The sequence below is a fragment of the Tachyglossus aculeatus genome, chromosome 25 (genome assembly GCF_015852505.1).
Source record: "Tachyglossus aculeatus isolate mTacAcu1 chromosome 25, mTacAcu1.pri, whole genome shotgun sequence".
Taxonomy (NCBI): Eukaryota; Metazoa; Chordata; class Mammalia; order Monotremata; family Tachyglossidae; genus Tachyglossus; species Tachyglossus aculeatus.
Window position 1 is genome coordinate 3,895,517 of NC_052090.1, and position 13,492 is coordinate 3,909,008.

The following is a 13,492-nucleotide window of genomic DNA, read 5'->3' on the forward strand; positions in this document are numbered from 1 at the left end:
CTTGTCATCTGTATGACTTTGGGCAAGTCACTTAACTTCTCTGTGCCTCAGTTACCTCATCTGTAAAATGGGGATTAAGACTGTGAGCCCCACGTGGGACAACTCGATCACCTTGTAACCTCCCCAGCGCTTAGAACAGTGCTTTGAGCCCGCTGTTGGGTAGGGACCGTCTCTATATGTTGCCAACTTGTACTTCCCAAGCGCTTAGTACGGTGCTCTGCACACAGTAAGTGCTCAATAAATCCGATTGAATGAATGAATGAATGCTTTGCACCTGATAAGCACTTAATAAATGCCATTATTATTATTATTATTGTCCCCCAGCGTCTCTGTGACCCATCCCGATATTGTTTGTGTCTGAACCTAGACGTCAAGCCTAAAGTGGAAGATCTGGACAAGGAGTTGGTGCACCGTTACACACAGAATGGGAGTCTGGATTTTTCGAACAATCCAGGGGTCAATGAGATGGAGGATGAAGAGGAGGAGGAAGAGATGTCAGATTCCAACAGCCCCCCAATCCCTTATTCGCAAAAGCCAGCCCCAGAAGGGTCTTGCACAACAGATGGTGAGTTGGGCAGAACTCCTGGGTTCCGGGGGAGGGCTAGGTTTAGGGTCGGAACCCAATCGGTCAATCAATCAATCGATCATTTTTATTGAGCACTTATGCTGGGCAGAACTCCATCCTAAGCCCTTGAATGTGTACAGTAGAGTTACTAGGCACAATTCCTGCCCATAAGGAGCTAGCCATCTAGCAGGAAAAATAATAAGAAGCACTTCCTATGTGCTAAGACTTGGGGAGATAGACAGATGAGACATAGTACCTGTCCTGTCCAAGTCTCACAGTATAAGAGGTGGGGAAGACAGGTATTTTATCCTTAATTTACATAGGAGGAAACAGGCCCAGAAAGGTCAAGTGTCTTGCCCAAGGTCACACAGCAAGCAAGTGGCAGAGCTGGGACTAGAATCCAGGTCCTCTGACTGCTAGTCCCATGCTTTTTCCACTAGACCACACTGTCTCCCGTGGAAACCAATGAAATTATTTTTTTGAGGGGATATTTTCTTGTTGCTCAAAGGAACAACAATCAATTATAAACTCTGCTGCTTTGACTTCAGCTTCCAGGACATCCCCTTTCACCAGTAAGACAGCTATCAGGTAGTCCTTCCCCTGCAGGAGCCGAGTCGGGAATGAGGCCCCCAACGTTGGGGGTGAATAAGCAGGAGAGTGGAATTGGGGACTGAAGCCCTTCAATCAGAACGGGCTTAGTTGGGTGGACCCACAACATTACAATAGAATTTTGTTAGAATCAATCCTCTCATATTCACTTTTTCTGTGGGCCACATCTCGATTTACCCACCTGGTAACCCAGAATGAGATTCCACCAGAATAACTGAAAAGCCAGAAAACCGAGAGTCCCCAAAGCCACCATCAGTCCAAGCTCCAGCTTCCTTCCCCAGCAATTTTTTTTTTCACTAGAGCCGCAAAAAGTAGCAAAATAAAAGATTCAGACCCTGCTTCCTCTGCCCCCCCCCCCCCCCCCCCCCTTTGAGCTCTCAGATTTCAGGCTTGGCAAAATCTTGGGCCCATTGCATTAACCAAGGTGTCTCTTGGGAAAAGCGGAATAATAGAAAGAGCCATTGCACCCCCAGATATTTGCAAATGGCACATTCAAATCTTCCCAGTGGAATTCTGATCTAAGGGGCATCTGAGAAAGGCAGAGAGACTTGCCTGGTGAAGTGTTTTTCCTTATCTGCTAAGCTGATATTAGATTGTTGCTGAATTGTACTTTCCAAGCACTTAGTACAATGCTCTGCACACAGTAAGCGCTCAATAAATACGACTGAATGAGTGAATGTCCGGTGACCTTGGGCCCAGGGAGTCCTTGTCCACCATTCTTGGATGTGTGTGAACATGGTTCTCTTTCCAGACATCCGTAGTATTAGCATGCCAAGTCACTTAACTTCTCTTTGCCTCAGTTACCTCATCTGTAAAATGGGGATTAAGACTGTGAGCCCCCCTTGGGACAACCTGATCACCATGTAACCTCCCCAGCGCTTAGAACAGTGCTTTGCACATAGTAAGCGCTTAATAAATGCCATTATTATTATTATTATTGTGTAGTGGCTAGACCACAGGCCTGAGGGGCAGAAGGTCATGGCTTCTAATCCCGCCTCTGCCACTTGTTTGCCGTGGGAACTTGGACAAGTCCCTTCGCTTCTCTGGGCCTCAGTTGCCTCATCTGTAAAATGGGGATTGAGACTGTGAGCCCCATGTGGCACAACACTGTTTGCTTGTTATTCGCCCCAGCATGCCTGGCACACAGCGCTTAACAAATACCACAGTTATTATTGTTCCCCCTCCTTGCTCTCATTTCGGAGCCTGGAGCCTGGGTTTAGTTTAGGATTGGTCGGACTGAGAGTTTCCATTAGGGAATAACCAGGATTGGATTTGAGGCTGTTGGAGAAGAGAAAGGCTGTTGAGTCCTGGGTGAGCCAGGACAGAGGGGCAATTTTATGGATTTCAGAGTCCAGGACGGCAACCTCCCTCCCCCAATGCTGCCTTACAGAGACAGGAATTGGATGGACGCCTGCTCTGCAATTTAGACTCCTGTCCCAAGTCCATTGGTCTGTGAACTGGCAACTCCTTCACTTCCTCCTTCCTAAGGCTTTTCAGGCCAGTGAATATCAGGTCAGTCCTGAGCCAACTAAGATGGCAGGTTGCTTTTCAGCCCTCTTCCCCTTGCTCTCCATCTTCCCTACCCCAACCCTCCTTCATTCTTTCGTCCATTCATTCAGTCGTATTTACTGAGTGCTTACTGTGTGCTGAGCATTGTTCTAAGCCCTTGGGAGAGTACAATACAACAAATAAATACCAGCAGCCCTGGCCTCGAGGAGCCGTTGCTGATTTCTCTGTAGTCCTTCTGAGGAGTTAGTTCCCAGTTCTTTGGGAGGGAAAGACTTATGACCTTCCCCAAACACCAACAAATAGGGTAGTGTAAGACGCACGGGGTGTATCCAAGAATAACCCCTTCCCGCCTTTGGGAAGCCCTTTATTGACCAGGGGATAAAGGAGGGAAGCCTAATTTGGGAACCAATTAGATAAGCAGGTACTTAATGCCTGATGAGTCTCTGTGAAGCTCCACTCAGATGGAAATGTCTTATGTAAATGTCTTATTCTGGGATGGGTTTGTACCCCACACCGAGGCTGTGGATTGCCTCTCTTTTAGGTGGGGGAAGGAAGCAAAATCTTTCGCTTCAGTGTAGCCCACTGCTTTTGTTTGTATTTACAGCTGTTAAGACCTACACTCCCTTCTCTCCCTTCCCCCTCCACCCCACCATCCCCCGCTGGCTGCCTAGAGGAGATTGAAGCTGCAAATCGATTTCGATAAAAAAAAAAAAACCTTGGCTGTTTCCCCCAAGCAAATGCAAATAGACCTCCTAAGGGCCATTCATTACCTTTTCCCCAAGGGCTTTGGCCCCGTGGTTCAATTCAATTGAAATCAGCCCGTTTGGTTGGGTTGTTTTTTGTTTTTTTTCAGAGCAAGAATGGGGGACCTGAGTCCTTGCATTCACAGAGCTCTCGGGGAGACTTTTTCGTTTTCTCTTTCAAGGCCCTGCTCCCCTACAAGTCCAACTTGTCGAATGTTTTATTGGTGGCCCAGCCAAGCCACATCTATATAGAATCCACTAGGATTTTCGAGCTAATTTGGCTCTCCTCTCGCCTGCCTCCAGAAGGAAGGCCGGCTTTGATGTCGAGAAGGCAGCGTTTGATCTCCACGGTGGTAAACAAAAGCGACGTTAAATTGCAAATGTCGTGGGATATGCAGAGGCATCGGGAGTAAGTGAAGTAGCAGAAGAAGGGAAACTTGAATTTCTAGCCGTCTTATGTAGATTTTAAACACCGGTGAAACAAAGAGGCAAAGCCAACACAAAAATAAGACCTTACTATAACTGGCTCAGACCAGTAATACCTGCCACCCAATATTCTGGTTCCAACAGTGACAACAAGATACTTGGAAAGCCCTGCAGAATATCAGTCCAGCTTCCCTAACTTTTTCTTCCACATCCCTAACTTTCCCTCAACTCATTAGGGATCTCTATAGGCCATGCTAAAGCCAAACGTGAGCTTCACACCCACCCAGAGATGCATAGAAATAGTTTGGCTTGGTGGAAAAGAGCTGCCTCCCCCTTCTAGACTGTGAGCCCATTGTTGGGTAGGGACCGTCTCTATATGTTGCCGACTTGTACTTCCCAAGCGCTTAGTACAGTGCTCTGCACGCAGTAAATGCTCAATAAATACGATTGAATGAATGAATGAAAAGAGCACTGGCCTGGCAGTTCGAGGACCTGGGTTCTAATCTTGATTTTGCCCCTTGCAACTTGTTTGACCTTGGACAAGTCACTTAAATTCCAAGTGATTTTTAGACTGTGAGCCCACTGTTGGGTAGGGACTGTTTCTATATGTTGCCAACTTGTACTTCCCAAGCGCTTAGTACAGTGCTCTGCACACAGTAAGTGCTCAATAAATACGATTGATGATGAAGTGCCTCAGATTCAATACCTGCTCTCCTTCCTAATGAGCTTGTGTTTACCCCAGGACTCAGCACATAGTAAGGGCGTAACAAATTCCATCTTTCATTTTTCATTTATTTACAGACTCAGGACCGTGAGCCCCTTGAAGGACGGTGTTTGTGTTTAATTCCCACAAGTGAACCCTTTCTCGGTACTTAGAACAGTGCTCTGTACCCAGTAAGCACTTAAATATTGTTACTACTATTGATAATAGTAATTGTGGAATTTGTGGAACACTTAGTGTCAAACACTGTTCTAAGCAGTGGGGAAGATACAAGATAGATCAGATACAGGCCCTGTCCCACACAGGGCTCACAGTCTAAGCAGGGAGGAGCAGTGGAAAGAGCCCGAGCTTGGGAGTCAGAGGTCATGGGTTCTAATCCCGGCTCTGCCACTTGTCAGCTGTGTGACTTTGGGCAAGTCACTTAACTTCTCTGTGCCTCAGTTCCCTAATCTGTAAAATGGGGATTAAGACTGTGAGACACACATCAATCAATCAATCAATCGTATTTATTGAGCGCTTACTATGTGCAGAGCACTGTACTAAGCGCTTGGGAAGTACAAATTGGCATCACATAGAGACAGTCCCTACCCAACAGTGGGCTCACAGTCTAAAAGGGAGAGACAGAGAACAGAACCAAACATACCAACAAAATAAAATAAGTAGGATAGAAATGTACAAGTAAAATAAATAAATAGAGTAATAAATATGTACACACATGGGACAATCTGATCCCGTTGTATCCCCCCTGGCGCTTAGAACAGTGTTTGGCACATAGTAAGAACTTAACAAATGCCATTATTATTATTATTAACAGGTATCAAATCCCCATTTTACAGATGAGGTAGCTGAGGCACAGAGAAGTTAAGTGACTTGCCCAAGGTCACACAGCATCCAGGTCCTCCGACTCCGAGACCTGTACCTGTGCTCTTTCCACTGGGCCACACTGCTCCATACCATCATCATCACCACCACAACCACCACCATTTCCCCCCCCCGACACACACACACACACACACACACACACACAAACACCACAGACACCTGGGTAGACAGATACACACCTACAAAAAAAAATTGCATTTAAGGAATGTCTCAATAATTCCGACTGGAACCTACCTCATCAGATCCCTATCCAAACCTTCCCCTGCTCCTTGCAAATCCCTCCCCTTTCAAATCCACAAGACCCCAACTCTCCCCAGCTTCCAAGCCCTCCTGAAATCCTAAATCCAGCAGGAAGAATTCTCTGATTAAATTCCACTACCCAGATTAGGGCATTCCAGCAACCGTCAATCAACCAAAAATATTTATTGAGCACCCATAGTGTTCTGAGCACTATATACCAAGCACTCCAGAGAGAACATTAGAAGATGACACAATTCCTGCCCAAAAGGAGTTTACAATCTAGTGGAGAAGCAGACTTACAGTAATTTACAAATAGGGGGAAGAAATACTCAAATAGTGAGAATGGAAAATGGTATTTATAAAAGTGCAAAGCGAAGTAGTGAGTTGCTGAGGTGGTAGGAAAGGAAAGATGATGTTATATCTGGGGAGAGAAATCATCTTAGTGCTAATCCTGCAATTTTCAGAATTTTCATGAATTATCCATTCATGACCTCTAGTTACTCATTTATCTGTCATTCCTTACTCTTGTTATTACCAGAAGTAGGGAAGCAGCGTGGCTCAATGGAAAAAGCATGGGCTTTGGAGTCAGAGGTCATGGGTTCAAATCCCGGCTCTGCCAACTGTCAGCTGTGTGACTTTGGGCAAGTCACTTAACTTCTCTGGGCCTCAGTTCCCTTATCTGTAAAATGGGGATTAAGACTGTGAGCCCCCTTGGGACAATCTGATCACCTTGTAACCTCCCCAGCGCTTAGAACAGTGCTTTGCACATAGTAAGCACTTAATAAATGCCATTAAAAAAAAGTATCTTTATGGATCCCCCTACTTCCATTGTTTGCTAATAAATTTGTGTTTGCCTGCGTCCTCCATTAGATTGGAAGATCCTTGAGGGCAGGGATCATGTTTCTTATCTCCAATGAACAAAATAGGGATTTAAGAAATACTTTTAGCTGATTGATGAGTGAGGTTTCACTGGATACCTAACATATCCACTGAAAATGCAGTCATTCAAGTACATAGGACCTGAAAGACTGACCCCATCTGGATAGCTTCTTAATTGTTGTATTTGTTAAGCACATCTGGGGGAGACACAGTCCCCGTCCCACAAGAGGTTTAATAATAATAATAATAATAATAATAATAATGGCATTTATTAAGCGCTTACTATGTGCAAAGCACTGTTCTAAGCGCTGGGGAGGTTACAAGGTGATCAGGCTGTCCCAAGGGGGGGCTCACAGTCTCCATTTTACAGATTAGGTAACTGAGGCACAGAGAAGTTAAGTGACTTGCCCAAGGTCACACAGCTGACAAGTGGCGGAGCCGAAATTTGAACCCATGACCTCTGACTCCAAAGCCCGTGCTCTTTCCGTTGAGCCATGCTTTGTTTACTGACTAAGAGAGGGAGAACAGGTATTTAATCCACATTTTACAGATCAGGAAATGGAGGCGATCTGCCCAAGGCCACACAGCAGGCAAGTGGCAGAGGCGGGATTAGAACCCAGGTCTCCTGACACCCAGGCTCTTGCTTTCCACGCTACTGCTTATGATGGTAGGCGCCCAGCCAATCTTTGCCCACATGTCTCCTGTGTGACCTTGGGCAAGTCACTTCACTTCTCTGTGCCTCAGTTCCCGCATCTGTAAAATGGGGATTAAGACTGTGAGCCCCACATGGGACAACCTCATCTCCTTGTATTCCCCCCAGCGCTTAGAACAGTGCTTTGCACATAGTTAGTGCTTAACAAATACCAACATTATTATTATTATTATTATTATTATTATTATTATTATTATTATTTTAGCCCCCTGGATTGACTGAAAACCCAGGCCCTTGAGAGGTTTAGACTCTCAAAAAGCACAAATCCATACTAGCTTTCCTCCCTTGAAGTCCAGAGGAAGTTCACACTGAGCCCAGCCCCCAATTTAAATAGGGTCATAACCTACTTTACAGAGGCAGCCAGGGACTGCTCTCAATGGGAAACTATATTTTAGCAGGTTCTGTTCCGAAGAAGAATGTGGTGCACATTGGGCAATCATAATAATTGCGCTATTTGTTAATAATAACTATGGTACTTGTTAAGCACTTACCATGTGCCAAGCACTGTTCTAAGCACTGGGGTAGATACAAGGAAATCAGGTTGAACACGGTCCCTGTCCCACATGGGGCTCACACTCGTAATCCCCATTTTACAGATGAGGTAACTGAAGCCGAGAGAAGTGAAACGACTTGCCCAAGGTCACTCAGCAGACATGTGGCAGAGCCAGGATTAGAACCCATGTCCTCTGACTGCCAGGCCTGTGTTCTATCCGCTAAGCTGTGCTGCTTTTTTAAGTGCTTGCTATGTGCCAGGCATCGTACTAAGCATGGGATGGGATACAAGTAAATCGAGTTGGGCAAAGCCCCTGTCCCATGTGGGGCTCACAGTCTCAATCCCCATTTTACAGATGAGGTAACTGAGGCACAGAGAAGTGAAGTGACTTGCCCAAGGTTACACAGCAGACAAGTGGCAGATCAGGGATTAGAACACAGGACCTTCTCACTTTCCGGCCCATGCACCATGCTGCTTCTCAAGTTCATTCATTCATTCAATCAATCGTATTTATTGAGCGCTTACTGCGTGCAGAGCACTATACTAAGCGCTTGGAAAGTACAATTCAGCAATAAAGAGAGACACCCCACACCCACACCGGGCTTACAATCTAGAAGGGGGGAGACAGACATCAAAACAAGTAAACAGGCATCAATATAAATAAGTAGAATTATAGATATTTACACATCAAAATAAGTATACAGGCATTAATATAAATAAATAGAATTTAAAATACATACATATATACACTAGATCTGTGGGGTGGTGAGAGGGGAGTAGAGTGAAGGGAGTGAGTTGAGGTGATGTGGAAGGGAGGGGAAGCTGAGGAAAGGGGGGCACTCAGTCTGGTTCACTAGTTGTGGGGTGGAGGAGGGAGGGGAGTTGAGGACTGTCATAGCCTCCCGTTTGTTGCTGGATAGATCGTTCTCATTCATTCATTCATTCAATCGTATTTACTGAGCGCTTACTGTGGGCAGAGCACTGTACTAAGCGCTTGGGAAGTATAAGTTGGCAACATATAGAGACGGTCCCTACCCAACAATAGGCTCACAGTCTAGAAGGGGGAGACAGACAACAAAACAAAACATATTAACAAAATAAAATAAATAGAATAGTAAATATGTACAAGTTAGAGTAATAAATCTGTACAAACATATATACAGGTGCTGTGGGTAGGGGAAGGAGGTAGGGCGGGGGGGGGATGCGAAGGGGGAGAGGAAGGAGGGGGCTCAGTCTGGGAAGGCCTCCTGGAGGAGGTGAGCTCTCAGCAGGGCTTTGAAGGGAGGAAGAGCTAGAAAGCCTGCTCTGCCCATCGGGAGTCCCAAGACAGCCACCTGCCCCCAGGCAGAATCTCCATTTGGGTTGCCAGCCGTATCCCACCCCAAAACTCCCATCCCTGGGTTTCTGATTCCATTGGGACTCAATCAATCCATGGCATTTGTTGAGCACCTCCTCTGTGTATAGCAATGGACTAAGCACTTGGGAGAGTAGAGCAACCCCTGCTCTCGAGGAACAGGAAAGAGCGACGATTCCGATCACAGATCAGATCTCGTCTTGACTTCTCATGTCCCCCCCTCCCACCCCTCTCAGGCTTCTGCCAAGCGGGCAAAGACTTGCGCCTGGTGTCCCTGTGCATGGAGCAGATCGACGTCCCCGCCGGGTTCCTGCTAGTGGGTGCCAAATCCCCCAATCTTCCTGAGCACATTCTGGTCTGCGCGGTAGACAGGCGGTTCCTGCCGGACGATCAGGGGAAAAATGCACTTTTAGGTGAGTCTGCTTCCTCTCCTCCTCCCTCTCCCCAGCCCTGGTCCAAGAGGAGGGGCCTTCGGGATCATCCCGCCCTTTCGGACGGCAGTTGTGATTCTATCGATTCTAGCGACCCGACTGACATGGCTGCCACCCGGCCCGATGATAATCTAGGATCTCATCAAGACCATCTTGCTCAGGCAAAGTCAGAGGGGTTGAGGCGGTACTAGGGTTGACCTGCGGCTCCCGCCGTCCGGCCCCTGCTCCGTCTGACGCTTCACCTGCGTGCTGCCCATTTCCCCCACTCTGTGAAGAAGAGAGTGGCTGATGGAGGAGAAAGGGGTGTGGATGTGTGGTTGGGGTGGTCTGCTCTGCCCTGGCATAGCCCTGGCTCTGCCACTCCCAGACCGTCACCACCTCCCAGCTGGGTATAATCCCAGGGATGAGGCAAGTGGCACTAGGAACACCACTGACCAGAATGGGTGCCTCATAAAGGGGACACCACCTTTTAAATGGCTCAGCTCGGGGCAGAGATGAGGTGGGAGGACCACAGGAGCATCTTTGATGACTTGCAATATGTGTTATGTCTGGAGGGGGTTCCCCTTCACTTCCTTTCTGCCCCCCTGGGTCCTGGTAAAAGCTACTGATGTGGGATTCTGGGTGAGTAGGAAATGGAAACAGTGATTTTGACTTTTATAATAATAATAATAATGGCATTTATTAAGCACTTACTATGTGCAAAGCACTGTTCTAAGCTCTGGGGAGGTTACAAGGTGATCAGGTTGTCCCACAGGGGGCTCACAGTCTTAATCCTCATTTTACAGATGAGGTAACTGAGGCCCAGAAAAGTTAAGTGACTTGCCCAAAGTCACACAGCTGACAATTGGCAGAGCCAGAATTTGAACCTATAACCTCTGACTCCAAAGCCCGGGCTCTTTCCACTGAGCCATGCTGCTTCTCTATCTTCTCTTTTATCTCTGCTGGTCCTTATTCTCTTCTCACCCATGTTCCTTGACTCTGTTTCCCCACCCCTGTGGTAATCAATCAATAAATCAATCAATCAATCATATTTATTGAGCGCTTACTGTGTGCAGAGCACTGGACTAAGCGCTTGGGATGTACAACCTGGCAACATATAGAGACAGTCCCTACCCAACAGTGGGCTCACAGTCTAGAAGGGGGAGACAGAGAACAAAACCAAACATACTAACAAAATAAAATAAATAGAATAGATAGGTACAAGTAAAATAAATAAATATTTATTTTATTTATGTGGTAACAGAGTCTCCTGTCCCAGTGAGCAGGTGCGAGCAGAAGAACGAGACTCATAGATGTCCAGCAGTGATTCCCACTGGTGAAAATCAAGTCCCCCAGGGCCTGCTAGTACCCAAGGCTTTCCCTTCTGCTCAGCATGACTCCTGGACCCCCCAGCCTGACAGCGCAGAGATAAAAGCTTGCATAATAATAACAATAATAATAATAATAATGGTATTTTTAAGTGCTTAATATGTGCACTTAACAGTGAGGTTATACAAGATTATACAACATAATCAGATCGGACACAGTCCTTGTCTCACAGTCTAAGAGGGAGGGAAGGAAAACAGGTATTTGAATTTTACAGATGGGTCACGGAGGCTCAGATAATTTTTTTAATGGTATTTGCTAAGCACTTCCTGTGTACCAGGCACTGTACTAAACACTGGGATAGATACAAGCTAATCAGATTGGACACAGTCCATGTCTCTCACGGGGTTCACAATCTTAATCCCCATTTTACAGATGAGGTAACTAAGGCACAGAGATGTTGAGTGACTTCCCCAAGGCTATACGGCAGATGACTGGATCAGAACCCACATCCTTCTGACTCCCAGTCCCATGGTCTATCCATTAGGTCCCACGGCTTCTCTAGTTAATCTTCCCCTTTTAATCATAAAGCATATTGAGCCAAATTATTCCTTCAGCCAAATCTAACACATATGAACTTATTTATATCCTCCTCATCACTTATATAGTGTCGGGTACTTGTAAAACAGTTGCTATGTGTCGAACACTGTTCTAAGTGCTGGGGTATGTAAAAGTTAATTAGGTCAGACACAGTGTACTCAATTGTTTATTTTGACTAGTTATATATATTTTCATGTTTGTCTCCAATTAGATGTAAAGCTCCTTGTGGACAAAGAATGTGTCACTCTTTTACTCTGTTAGATCTTGTTCAAATCACTGGCTTTTTGGTGGGGAAAGCTCCTTTGAAAACTACATGGTGGTAAGCTTTTAACATTTTACATTATGCTTGATTTAAGAAAAGATCATTTGGAATGAGGATTTAGAGAGTAGATGCCACCATCTCCAGAAAACTGCTCGACGCAGAAGGAGAATTTGCCTAAAAATAATTTCTCCCACTTTCTGCCTCCTTGTCCTGTTTTCAAACATATTCAAATCTTGCTTGTGCCCCAAAAGCCTTTCTGTCATCTCATGACCCTCTTTGGCTATCGCCTCCAACTTCCTGCTCCCATTCTCGCCCAACCTCCTCAAATGGATTGAATAACCTGCTTCTCACCAACCCTTCCTGATCCACTGCAATCAGATTTTCAACCCTCTTCAATCCCATTATTCTTGGCAGTCATCAACACCTTTCTTGAAGCCAAGACCAATGGGCTCAAGTCTCTCCTAATCCCCCTTGACCTCTCAGCTGCCTTCATTCATTCATTCAGTTGTATTTATTGAGCGCTTACTGTGTGCAGAGCACTGTACTAAGCGCTTGGGAAGTAGAAGTCGACAACATATAGAGATGGTCCCTACCCAACAACGGGCTCACAGTCTTCAACACTGTCAACCACTTCTTCCTCTTTGTTAGGCTCTCAGACTTTGCAGGCTTGGGACTCCCCAGGTTCTCCTTCCATTCTCAGTGTTCCTTCTCAGTTTCATCCCCCACTTTCCCTACCTGTGGGTATCCTTCAAGGCTCTTTTCTAAGTCCTATCCTCTCCCTGATTTAAACTCACCCTCATCTATGTCCGTGGCTTCAGTTACCATCTTTATGGGGTTGGCCCCCAAATCTACTTCTCCAGTACCAATCACTCTACCATGAATCAATCTCACATTTCCAAACCTCCTGTCTACTTCTGCTTGAGTGTCCTACAGCTACCTCAAATTGTTTCAACTAAAACTGAACTTCCCATTTTTCCTTCTAAACCCACTCCTGACTGTCCCAGAAGCTCCCTCAACTCCTCTCCCTCCCTTTCAGCTCTCACTTTCAATCCACTGCTAAATCCTGCCAGTTCTTCCTCCAGTCAATCAATCAAGTGTATTTACTGAACACTTACTGTGTGCAGAGCACTGTACTAAGCGCTTGGGAGAGTACACTACAACGTAGATGGTAGACCCATTCCCTGCCTACAATCTAGATAGGGAGACAGACATGAAAGTAAATTATTGAGATATGCTTAAATCCCGTAGTGCTGAGGGTGGGGTAAATATAGTATTGATATAGTAATAATAATAATAATGGCATTTATTAAGCTCTTAGTATGTGCAAAGCACTGTTCTAAGCACTGGGGAGGTTACACGGTGATCAAGTTGTCCCACTGGGGGCTCACAGTCGTAATCCCCATTTTACAGAAGAGGTAACTGAGGCCCAGAGAAGTTGTGACAGCTGACAAGTGGAGGAGCTAGGATTTGAACTCTTGACCTCTAACTCCAATGCTCGTGGTCTTTCCATTGAGCCACGCTGCTTCTCAAATCTCTTAGTATTTTCAAGATCACCTGCTTCCTGTTCACCCAACAGCCACACCGTGGTTCAAGTGTCATAGCCTGGATAGATTGCTGTCTCAGTCTCCTCACTGGTCTCCTAGCCTACAGTCCCTCTCCAATCAATGCTGCATGCTGTTAGCCCAGACCACCTTTGTGAAACAATTTTCGGCACATCTCCACTCCTCCTGTCCCGCAATGACTCACCATTTCCCTTAGCAC

At 46.0% G+C, this 13,492-nt stretch overlaps 1 protein-coding gene across 1 annotated transcript in view; it reads left to right on the forward strand.

Moving 5' to 3' along the window:
• Positions 1 to 13,492, forward strand: part of GREB1L (GREB1 like retinoic acid receptor coactivator) — a 142,298-nt gene that overhangs the window by 26,910 nt on the left and 101,896 nt on the right. The window contains exons 3-4 of the mRNA XM_038766766.1: positions 368 to 565; positions 9,370 to 9,546. Coding sequence (XP_038622694.1) covers positions 368 to 565; positions 9,370 to 9,546 — 375 coding nt within the window. The remainder of the gene's footprint in view (positions 1 to 367; positions 566 to 9,369; positions 9,547 to 13,492) is intronic.